A 12,973-nucleotide genomic window follows, 5' to 3' on the forward strand; every position below is an offset into this window, starting at 1 on the left:
ACATTATAAGGAAATTACCTACATGATATTACACACACACATTGATGTTTATTGATTGATGTAAATATCAATGAGAAAAATCCGACAAACCTGTGAATTCAAACAAAAATACCTTGTGATGCTTGTTCCGCCCAGATTGTACAGATGCTTCTTTGAGTGGACAGTGATTGGTTCATTATGACCAATAACCAATGCCCAAGGTACCATGCAGTGAAACTGAACATGAAACCATGTGGTTGTAAATCTTATATTTTATTTATTTTGATAGGCCAAAGTGATTGCTATTCAGGAATGTTCTGTGACTCGGTCAGCAATAACTAGCCAAGAGAGAAAGTCAACTTATATGGTTACATCGCTTCTTGGTTGCTTTGCCATCTTTTGGACCCCTACAGTCATTTATTTTTATGCCAGTATTGCTTTAAAAGGAAACATTAACCATTATATCAGGTAAGTTCTTCAAGAAATTAATAATAATTATAATAAAGATTATCATTTATGCAAGTATTGCTTTAAATGGAAATATTAACCACAATATCAGGTAAGTTCTTCAAGAAATTAATAATAATAATAATAATAAAAATTATCATTTATGCAAGTATTGCTTTAAATGGAAATATTAACCACAATATCAGGTAAGTTCTTCAAGAAATTAATAATAATAATAATAATAAAGATTATCATTTATGCAAGTATTGCTTTAAAAGGAAATATTAACCACTATATCAGGTAAGTTCTTCAAGAAGTTAATAATAATAAAAATTTCTAATATAGACCCAAATTTTTGACTACCATAAAAACCCATGTAATTTGTGCACCTGTGTAATTTACGGGGGTGATTTTCAGGATAAAAATTGATAAAAAAAAAAGCTTCTACTCATGTAAAATTTGCACCCAAAAGTTTCCAGAATTGTCGATCTAGCCAGGGATAGGTTTTCAATTTAGTTGTATTTTTGACTACCATAAAAACCCATGTAATGTGTGCACCTGTGTAATTTATGGGGGCAATTTTCAGGATAAAAATTGATAAGAAAAAAGCTTCTACTCATGTAAAATTTGCACCCAAAAGTTTCCAGAATTGCCGATCTAGCCAGGGATAGAAGGTTTTCAATTTAGTTGTATTTTTGACTACCATAAAAACCCATGTAATTTGTGCACCTCTGTAATTTATGGGGGTGATTCTCAGGATAAAAATTGATAAAAAAAAAGCTTCTACTCGTGTAAAATTTGCACCCAAAAGTTTCCAGAATTGCCGATCTAGCCAGGGGTAGAAGGTTTTCAATTTAGTTGTATTTTTGATTAACATAAAAACCCATGTAATTTGTGCACCTGTGTAATTTATGGGGGTGATTTTCAGGATAAAAATTGATAAAAAAAAAGCCTCTACTCGTGTAAAATTTGCACACAAAAGTTTCCAGAATTGCCGATCTAGCCAGGGATAGAAGGTTTTCAATTAATTTGTTTTTTTGACTACCATAGAAATCCATGTAATTTGTGCACCTGTGTAATTTATGGGGGTGATTTTCAGGATAAAAATTGATAGAAAAAAGCTTCTCTCTGTGTAAAATTTGCACCCAAAAGTTTCCAGAACTACCAATCTAGCCAGGGACAGAAGGTTTTCAATTTTTGTATTTTTGACTACTACCATAGAAATCCATGTAATTTGTGCACCTGTGTAATTTATGGGGGTGATTTTCAGGATAAAAATTGATAGAAAAAAGCTTCTACTCGTGTAAAATTTGCACCCAAAAGTTTCCAGAATTGCAGATCTAGCCAGGGATAGAAGGTTTTCAATTCAGTTGTATTTTTGACTACCATAAAAACCCATGTAATTTGTGCACCTGTGTAATTTATGGGGGTGATTTTCAGGATAAAAATTGATAAGAAAAAAGCTTCTCGTGTAAAATTTGCACCCAAAAGTTTCCAGAATTGCTGATCTAGCCAGGGATAGAAGGTTCTCAATTTAGTTGTATTTTTGACTACCATAAAAACCCACGTAATTTGTGCGCTTGTGTAATTTATGGGGGTGATTTTCAGGATAAAAATTGATAGAAAAAAGCTTCTACTCGTGTAAAATTTGCACCCAAAAGTTTCCAGAACTACCAATCTAGCCAGGGACAGAAGGTTTTCAATTAATTTGTATTTTTGACTACCATAGAAATCCATGTAATTTGTGCACCTGTGAAGTTTATGGGGGTGATTTTCAGGATAAAAATTGATAAAAAAAAAGCTTCTACTCGTGTAAAATTTGCACCCAAAAGTTTCCAGAATTGCCATCTAGCCAGGGATAGAAGGTTTTCAATTTAGTTGTATTTTTGATTAACATAAAAACCCATGTAATTTGTGCACCTGTGTAATTTATAGGGGTGATTTTCAGGATAAAAATTGATAAAAAAAAAGCCTCTACTCGTGTAAAATTTGCACCCAAAAGTTTCCAGAATTGCCAATCTAGCCAGGGATAGAAGGTTTTCAATTAATTTGTATTTTTGACTACCATAGAAATCCATGTAATTTGTGCACCTGTGTAATTTATGGGGGTGAATTTCAGGATAAAAATTGATAGAAAAAAGCTTCTACTCGTGTAAAATTTGCACCCAAAAGTTTCTAGAACTACCGATCTAGCCAGGGACAGAAGGTTTTCAATTAATTTGTATTTTTGACTACCATAGAAATCCATGTAATTTGTGCACCTGTGTAATTTATGGGGGTCATTTTCAGGATAAAAATTGATAACAAAAAAGCTTCTACTCGTGTAAAATTTGCACCCAAAAGTTTCCAGAATTGCTGATCTAGCCAGGGATAGAAGGTTCTCAATTTAGTTGTACTTTTGACTACCATAAAAACCCATGTAATTTGTGCACCTGTGTAATTTATGGGGGTGATTCTCAGGATAAAAATTGGTAACAAAAAAGCTTCTACTCGAGTAAAATTTGCACCCAAAAGTTTCCAGAATTGCCGATCTAGCCAGGGATAGAAGGTTTTCAATTAATTTGTATTTTTGACTACCATAGAAATCCTTGTAATTTGTGCACCTGTGTAATTTATGGGGGTGATTTTCAGGATAAAAATTGATAGAAAAAAGCTTCTACTCGTGTAAAATTTGCACCCAAAAGTTTCCAGAACTACCAATCAAGCCAGGGACAGAAGGTTTTCAATTAATTTGTATTTTTGACTACCATAGAAATTCATGTAATTTGCGCACCTGTGTAATTTATGGGGGTGATTTTCAGGGTAAAAATTGATAAAAAAAAAGCTTCTACTCGTGTAAAATTTGCACCCAAAAGTTTCCAGAATTGCTGATCTAGCCAGGGATAGAAGGTTCTCAATTTAGTTGTATTTTTGACTACCATAAAAACCCATGTAATTTGTGCACCTGTGTAATTTATGGAGGTGATTCTCAGGATAAAATTTGGTAACAAAAAAGCTTCTACTCGTGTAAAATTTGCACCCAAAAGTTTCCAGAATTGCCGATCTAGCCAGGGATAGGTTTTCAATTTAGTTGTATTTTTGACTACCATAAAACCCATGTAATTTGTGCACCTGTGTAATTTATGGGGGTGATTTTCAGGGTAAAAATTGATACAAAAAAAGCTTCTACTCGTGTAAAATTTGCACCCAAAAGTTTCCAGAATTGCCGATCTAGCCAGGGATAGGTTTTCAATTTAGTTGTGTTTTGACTACCATAAAAACCCATGTAATTTGTGCACCTGTGTAATTTATGGGGGTGATTTTCAGGATAAAAATTGATAAAAAAAAAGCCTCTACTCGTGTAAAATTTGCACCCAAAAGTTTCCAGAATTGCCAATCTAGCCAGGGATAGAAGGTTTTCAATAATTTGTATTTTTGACTACCATAGAAATCCATGTAATTTGTGCACCTGTGTAATTTATGGGGGTGATTTTCAGGATAAAAATTGATAGAAAAAAGCTTCTACTCGTGTAAAATTTGCACCCAAAAGTTTCCAGAATTGCCGATCTAGCCAGGGATAGAAGGTTTTCAATTAATTGTATTTTTGACTACCATAAAACCCATGTAATTGTGCACCTGTGTAATTTATGGGGGTGATTTTCAGGATAAAAATTGATAAAAAAAAGCTTCTACTCGTGTAAAATTTGCACCCAAAAGTTTCCAGAATTGCCGATCTAGCCAGGGATAGAAGGTTTTCAATTTAGTTGTATTTTTGACTACCATAAAAACCATGTAATTTGTGCACCTGTGTAATTTATGGGTGTGATTTCAGGATAAAAATTGATAACAAAAAAGCTTCTACTCGTGTAAAATTTGCACCAAAAGTTTCCAGAATTGCCGATCTAGCCAGGGATAGGTTTTCAATTTAGTTGTATTTTTGACTACCATAAAAACCCATGTAATTTGTGCACCTGTGTAATTTATGGGGGTGATTTTCAGGATAAAAATTGATAGAAAAAGCTTCTACTCGTGTAAATTTGCACCCAAAAGTTTCCAGAATACCGATCTAGCCAGGGACAGAAGGTTTTCAATTAATTTGTATTTTTGACTACCATAAAATCCATGTAATTTGTGCACCTGTGTAATTTATGGGGGTGATTTTCAGGATAAAAATTGATAAAAAAAAGCTTCTACTCGTGTAAAATTTGCACCCAAAAGTTTCCAGAATTGCCGATCTAGCCAGGGATAGAAGGTTTTCAATTTAGTTGTATTTTTGACTACCATAAAACCCATGTAATTTGTGCACCTGTGTAATTTATGGGGGTGATTTCAGGATAAAATTTGGTAACAAAAAAGCTTCTACTCGTGTAAAATTTGCACCCAAAAGTTTCCAGAATTGCCGATCTAGCCAGGGATAGGTTTTCAATTTAGTTGTATTTTTGACTACCATAAAACCCATGTAATTTGTGCACCTGTGTAATTTATGGGGGTGATTCTCAGGATAAAAATTGGTAACAAAAAAGCTTCTACTCGAGTAAAATTTGCACCCAAAAGTTTCCAGAATTGCCGATCTAGCCAGGGATAGGTTTTCAATTTAGTTGTATTTTTGACTACCATAAAACCCATGTAATTTGTGCACCTGTGTAATTTATGGGGGTGATTTTCAGGGTAAAAATTGATACCAAAAAAGCTTCTACTCGTGTAAAATTTGCACCCAAAATTTTCCAGAATTGCCGATCTAGCCAGGGATAGAAGGTTTTCAATTAATTTGTATTTTTGACTACCATAGAAATCCATGTAATTTGTGCACCTGTGTAATTTATGGGGGTGATTTTCAGGATAAAAATTGATAGAAAAAAGCTTCTACTCGTGTAAAATTTGCACCCAAAAGTTTCCAGAACTTAGAATCAAGCCAGGGACAGAAGGTTTTCAATTAATTTGTATTTTTGACTACCATAGAAATCCATGTAATTTGTGCACCTGTGTAATTTATGGGGGTGATTTTCAGGGTAAAAATTGATACCAAAAAAGCTTCTACTCGTGTAAAATTTGCACCCAAAACTTTCCAGAATTGCTGATCTAGCCAGGGATAGGTTTTCAATTTAGTTGTATTTTTGACTACCATAAAACCCATGTAATTTGTGCACCTGTGTAATTTATGGGGGTGATTTTCAGGGTAAAAATTGATAACAAAAAAGCTTCTACTCGTGTAAAATTTGCACCCAAAATTTTCCAGAATTGCCGATCTAGCCAGGGATAGGTTTTCAATTTAGTTGTGTTTGACTACCATAAAAACCCATGTAATTTGTGCACCTGTGAAGTTTATGGGGGTGATTTTCAGGATAAAAATTGATAAGAAAAAAGCTTCTACTCGTGTAAAATTTGCACCCAAAAGTTTCCAGAATTGCAGATCTAGCCAGGGATAGAAGGTTTTCAATTTAGTTGTGTTTTTGATTATCATAAAAACCCATGTAATTTGTGCACCTGTGTAATTTATGGGGGTGATTTTCAGGATAAAAATTGATAACAAAAAAGCCTCTACTCGTGTAAAATTTGCATCCAAAAGTTTCCAGAATTGCCAATCTAGCCAGGGATAGAAGGTTTTCAATTAATTTGTATTTTTGACTACCATAGAAATCCATGTAATTTGTGCACCTGTGTAATTTATGGGGGTGATTTTCAGGATAAAAATTGATAGAAAAAAGCTTCTACTCGTGTAAAATTTGCACCCAAAAGTTTCTAGAACTAGAATCAAGCCAGGGACAGAAGGTTTTCAATTAATTTGTATTTTTGACTACCATAGAAATCCATGTAATTTGTGCACCTGTGTAATTTATGGGGGTGATTTTCAGGGTAAAAATTGATACCAAAAAAGCTTCTACTCGTGTAAAATTTGCACCCAAAACTTTCCAGAATTGCTGATCTAGCCAGGGATAGGTTTTCAATTTAGTTGTATTTTTGACTACCATAAAAACCATGTAATTTGTGCACCTGTGTAATTTATGGGGGTGATTTTCAGGGTAAAAATTGATAACAAAAAAGCTTCTACTCGTGTAAAATTTGCACCCAAAAGTTTCCAGAATTGCCGATCTAGCCAGGGATAGGTTTTCAATTTAGTTGTGTTTTGACTACCATAAAAACATGTAATTTGTGCACCTGTGAAGTTGGGGGTGATTTTCAGGATAAAAATTGATAACAAAAAAGCTTCTATTGTAAAATTTGCACCCAAAAGTTTCCAGAATTGCAGATCTAGCCAGGGATAGAAGGTTTTCAATTTAGTTGTGTTTTTGATTATCATAAAAACCCATGTAATTTGTGCACCTGTGTATTTATGGGGGTGATTTTCAGGATAAAAATTGATAACAAAAAAGCCTCTACTCGTGTAAAATTTGCATCCAAAAGTTTCCAGAATTGCCAATCTAGCCAGGGATAGAAGGTTTTCAATTAATTTGTATTTTTGACTACCATAGAAATCCATTAATTTGTGCACCTGTGTAATTTATGGGGGTGATTTTCAGGATAAAAATTGATAGAAAAAAGCTTCTACTCGTGTAAAATTTGCACCCAAAAGTTTCTAGAACTACCGATCTAGCCAGGGACAGAAGGTTTTCAATTAATTTGTATTTTTGACTACCATAGAAATCCATGTAATTTGTGCACCTGTGTAATTTATGGGGGTGATTCTCAGGATAAAAATTGATAAGAAAAAAGCTTCTACTCGTGTAAAATTTGCACCCAAAAGTTTCCAGAATTGCCGATCTAGCCAGGGATAGAAGGTTTTCAATTTAGTTGTATTTTTGACTACCATAGAAATCCATGTAATTGTGCACCTGTGTAATTTATGGGGGTGATTCTCAGGATAAAAATTGATAAAAAAAAAGCTTCTAGTCGTGTTAAAATTTGCACCAAAAGTTTCCAGAATTGCCGATCTAGCCAGGGATAGAAGGTTTTCAATTTAGTTGTATTTTTGATTAACATAAAAACCCATGTAATTTGTGCACCTGTGTAATTTAAGGAGGTGATTCTCAGGATAAAATTTGGTAACAAAAAAGCTTCTACTCGTGTAAAATTTGCACCCAAAAGTTTCCAGAATTGCCGATCTAGCCAGGGATAGGTTTTCAATTTAGTTGTATTTTTGACTACCATAAAACCCATGTCATTTGTGCACCTGTGTAATTTATGGGGGTGATTTTCAGGGTAAAAATTGATAACAAAAAAGCTTCTACTCGTGTAAAATTTGCACCCAAAATTTTCCAGAATTGCCGATCTAGCCAGGGATAGGTTTTCAATTTAGTTGTATGTTTGACTACCATAAAAACCCATGTAATTTGTGCACCTGTGTAATTTATGGGGGTGATTTTCAGGATAAAAATTGATAACAAAAAAGCCTCTACTCGTGTAAAATTTGCACCCAAAAGTTTCCAGAATTGCCAATCTAGCCAGGGATAGAAGGTTTTCAATTAATTTGTATTTTTGACTACCATAGAAATCCATGTAATTTGTGCACCTGTGTAATTTATGGGGGTGATTTTCAGGATAAAAATTGATAAGAAAAAAGCTTCTACTCGTGTAAAATTTGCACCCAAAAGTTTCCAGAATTGCCGATCTAGCCAGGGATAGAAGGTTTTCAATTTAGTTGTATTTTTGACTAACATAAAAACCCATGTAATTTGTGCACCTGTGTAATTTATGGGGGTGATTTTCGGGATAAAAATTGATAAGAAAAAAGCTTCTACTCGTGTAAAATTTGCACCCAAAAGTTTCCAGAATTGCCGATCTAGCCAGGGATAGAAGGTTTTCAATTTAGTTGTATTTTTGACTAACATAAAAACCCATGTAATTTGTGCACCTGTGTAATTTATGGGTGTGATTTTCAGGATAAAAATTGATAACAAAAAAGCCTCTACTCGTGTAAAATTTGCACCCAAAAGTTTCCAGAATTGCCGATCTAGCCAGGGATAGGTTTTCAATTTAGTTGTATTTTTGACTACCATAGAAATCCATGTAATTTGTGCACCTGTGTAATTTATGGGGGTGATTTTCAGGATAAAAATTGATAGAAGAAGCTTCTACTCGTGTAAAATTTGCACCCAAAAGTTTCTAGAACTACCAATCTAGCCAGGGACAGAAGGTTTTCAATTAATTTGTATTTTTGACTACCATAGAAATCCATGTAATTTGTGCACCTGTGTAATTTATGGGGGTGATTTTCAGGATAAAAATTGATAGAAAAAAGCTTCTACTCATGTAAAATTTGCACCCAAAAGTTTCTAGAACTACCGATCTAGCCAGGAAGAGAAGGTTTTCAAGTTAGTTGTATTTTTGACTACCATAAAAACCCATGTAATTTGTGCACCTGTGTAATTTATGGGGGTGATTTTCAGGATAAAAATTGATAAAGAAAAAGCTTCTACTTGTGTAAAATTTGCACCCCAAAGTTTCCAGAATTGCCGATCTAGCCAGGGATAGAAGGTTTTCAATTTAGTTGAATTTTTGATTAACATAAAAACCCATGTAATTTGTGCACCTGTGTAATTTATGGGGGTGATTTTCAGGATAAATATTGATAACAAAAAAGCTTCTACTCGTGTAAAATTTGCATGCAAAAGTTTCCAGAATTGCCGATCTAGCCAGGGATAGGTTTTCAATTTAGTTGTATTTTTGACTACCATAAAAACCCATGTAATTTGTGCACCTGTGTAATTTATGGGGGTGATTTTCAGGATAAAAATTGATAACAAAAAAAGCTTCTACTCGTGTAAAATTTGCACCCAAAAGTTTCCAGAATTACTGATCTAGCCAGGGTAGAAGGTTTTCAATTTAGTTGTACTTTTGACTACCATAAAAACCCATATAATTTGTGCACCTGTGTAAGTTATGGGGGTGATTTTCAGGATAAAAATTGATAACAAAAAAGCTTCTACTCGTGTAAAATTTGCACCCACAAGTTTCCAGAATTACTGATCTAGCCAGGGATAGAAGGTTTTCAATTTAGTTGTATTTTTGACTACCATAAAAACCCATGTAATTTGTGCACCTGTGTAATTTATGGGGGTGATTTTCAGGATAAAAATTGATAAGAAAAAAGCTGCTACTCGTGTAAAATTTGCACCCAAAAGTTTCCAGAATTGCTGATCTAGCCAGGGATAAAAGGGTTTCAATTTTGTTGTATTTAGCATAATTTCACTTATTTATGACTAGATTTTTTAAAATTTTTAATAAATAAAAATAATGTCTGTTTTACTGGTATCACAGTGAGAGCTATTAAATTACGAAGTGTATGTGTTGTTTATAATAGACTTGATTTGACATTTCTTGCCTACAAGAAATTATGACCAATACTCTCATACTCTCAAATCATGATCACAGGAAAAGTTATTGATAATTCTCATCAGCAGAAACAAAGCTGATAAATATGCACAGGTGTTGCAAAATAAGTTTAATTACCAATAAACATCAGATTGGATGACACTTTACTCAACCGACAGAGGAAGGTGATTGATCAAACTGATTATGTAAACAGAAGTTTGATTGGTCGAAAGTGCCTTGTCTCAAGCACTGCTTTTCTGCCTATTCTTGTCGGAACCTTTGATACAGAGTATAGAAATTTTAATCAATTTCACTTATAAAATTTCAAGCAAACTTAAAATTTGTCATTACCATCTTAGCTGGGAGACTATACTGATAGTTTGATAACCCGCTTAAATAAACATTAAAAATTGAAAGGAGAAAAGAAACAGTTTTGCAAATTTAACTCAGTGTTTATTGAACAAGAGAGGTGCGAAATTTAAGAAGTAACTCCTCACATCTGTGAGAAGACAAACAAAAATAGCAAAAATCTACTATACCAAAAGAACTGGTAACACATACATTATAAGTGTTCTCTGAAGAGAACATAAGATTGCTGCATAATTCAACATAAATGTGAAATGACATTAAATATTGTATGAGGTAAATGAAGGTTTCTGTAGGAACGCTATGTGCAAGGATGAATTATGATATTGTCGTTGGCAGTGATGAATTTCATTGTCCGAATGCGGAGGAAGCGAGCAATTACTTCCTGGAGGTAAACGCAAGCTAGACTCCTTAAGCGGAGAAAAACTGATATATTTAAGGTAATTGCTGGGTTCCATAGCGATAGGTAGAAACCCCAAGCAATGTAAAATATGGCCCAGACCATGATTGCCAGCATGAATGTCAAACTTCAAAAAGTAGTTGACCATTTAATGGTTTTTGTAAATTTATACAGAAAATCTAAGTTTTATACTGTCCAGCATAAATAAAAGTCAACTTCATTATCTTTTTCTGTAAAAACCTATTCTGACATTAAATGAGTCAATTTCCCATACAAATTTTTACATCATTTTTCAACAAAGAAAATTTCTAAAAAAAATTCTGGAAACAGAATTACTTATGTAGTTTACGCACCCACTAAAATTTATTTTTGTTTTTGCGCAAAAAGTGCATAAATTACATGGATTTTTATGGTACATTATTTTAACTGATTACTTGACTATGATTTTTTGCTTATTAGCTTGACTATGGCCCCTCTTGCTAGCTTGAATATGTCCGCTCTTTCACTAAGACCCTTTCAACAGCTGTTTGACGGTGACCCCTTGTCCACCAGTTTGACAACCCCTTGACCATCTGCTTAACTAGTGATCCTCAACTAGGATCTATATGGTCCTTGGAGTTCCATAGAAGATTTTGTTGTCAAGATTTATGTGCAATAAACTAGTCACATTTCTACAATACACAAAATATTCAAACATTTTTTTAAATACAATTCCTAACAATATTCAATCATAAAAATATAATAGATTTTAGACATGAATTAGAGTCCCATATCCCGAGTTAAGATAGAACTCAAAGGAGTCCATACACAAAATATGATAGAGAACCACTGTGCTAGACTCAATTTTCTATTCTGCATTTTTGTTACCTTATTTTCAAAAGGTGGTTTAACACATCCAAGTCATCTCTTCTAAAACTTAGTGCTCCCAGTAGGTTTTACTGAAGCCTGTAAAGTTGTTGTGTCTGTATGTCTCAGAAATTCAGTCTTTAACAGTTGTTCTGAAATTTATGGTATGTTTATACTTGTTGTAGTTGATTCTTTAAAGGTGTTACATATTGTTCTTCTCTTGTAAATTTACATTTCTGGGTTAACGTTCAATGTTCATTAAGTAGCAACATTCCTTCTTAAACATTTTCTGGTTTATCCACATTGGATCTTTTCATTTTGAACAGCAGATGTCAACACAATTTCTAGTTAACTAAACACTTTTAAACTTCGTATACTGGTAGAATGTGTTTATAAAACATCATTTTTTCTTGGCTTTATTGAGAAAATTCTATATGTTATAACATATTTCCACTTTAAAATTGAGCATTTTGGCAATTTTAACCAATCGCTCACCTCCATTTGGGGTGAAAAGATTCTGTGCTGTATGAATATGTCCCTCGTTTAAGAAACAGATTGGGTTTATTTACATTTGCGAAGGAAAAAAAAAAACCCTTTAAAGTAGGGAAAATGTGATGTCTCTGTAGAATTCAGTATTCATAATGACTATAGCATTTTTCTAATTTGCTTCTTTGGCCCTTTTCTTACTTGAATTTCGAAAATAAAGAATTTAGTATATTTGTTATCATTAATTAATCTGGTGTTTGCAACATGAATTACCATGAAATTTTGATGAAAAGTTTTTATTTAGTTGTGTCTAGGTTTCCATTCCACTCCCTTGTGTGTGTTAATTATTTTAGCATAACGACTCTCTCCAAATACAACAAGATTTGTTTCAACATACGAATTCACATAAAGGATCTTGCAGATAAAGTTTTAATTTAGCTCATTTTAAAACTAGAGGCAGTTTCATGTCGGTTGGCATGAAAAGGATTAAACTGGCAAGTTGGTTGACAAGGAAACTGAGGTCTGGCTCAAATGTTTGCAATTCTGTAAAAGGTAGAGATGGATCAAATCAATAACTCCTATTTAACCCTTTTGTTTCAATAAATTTTTGAAAATAATGAAGAATTTAATGAAATAATTTTATTAATCTGATGTTTGGAACATAGATTAACATGATAGTTTGATGGAAAGTTTCAATTTTAATCACTAAAATAGGAAGTCTGTTTCTTGGAACCAAAAGCTGTCTCGTATAGGTTGGCATCAGAATAGTTTGATTACAATGTTGATATTGTTTTTGAGTTCATAGCTAGTATCCCATTCCTTTCTACTGATGTGTTGGTTTTGGAACCTGGTTTATATTCACCATTCCATTATATGGGAAGGTTGATGTAATATCTACTTTGTTTAATGCTGAGTTCCTAGATTTTATTTGGTTACAATGGCTTATATTTCATACAAGAGATTCGTCTTTGTTTTCCTTGTCAAATAATTCTTCTGTCTGTTACTAGATATTTCATAATTGGTTATTGATCTGATGCTGTGATTGATTTTTAATATCCTGTTTTGTAGCTATTTTTGGTGTCCCTGAGAATAAAGACATTGTTGTCTGTCAATATATATATATATATACCTACACACATAAACTAAATGTGACTTCTTATA

The 12,973-nt window shown here is 33.2% G+C and overlaps 1 protein-coding gene across 1 annotated transcript in view; it reads left to right on the plus strand.

The window, feature by feature from the left end:
• The window catches only part of LOC115222804 (octopamine receptor beta-2R-like), a 61,051-nt gene that overhangs the window by 45,277 nt on the left and 2,801 nt on the right, over positions 1–12,973 (plus strand). Inside the window, exon 5 of the mRNA XM_036511978.1 lies at positions 269–447. Within this exon, the coding sequence (XP_036367871.1) occupies positions 269–447 (179 nt within the window). The remainder of the gene's footprint in view (positions 1–268; positions 448–12,973) is intronic.

The sequence above is a fragment of the Octopus sinensis genome, linkage group LG21, assembly GCF_006345805.1.
Source record: "Octopus sinensis linkage group LG21, ASM634580v1, whole genome shotgun sequence".
Classification (NCBI taxonomy): domain Eukaryota; kingdom Metazoa; phylum Mollusca; class Cephalopoda; order Octopoda; family Octopodidae; genus Octopus; species Octopus sinensis.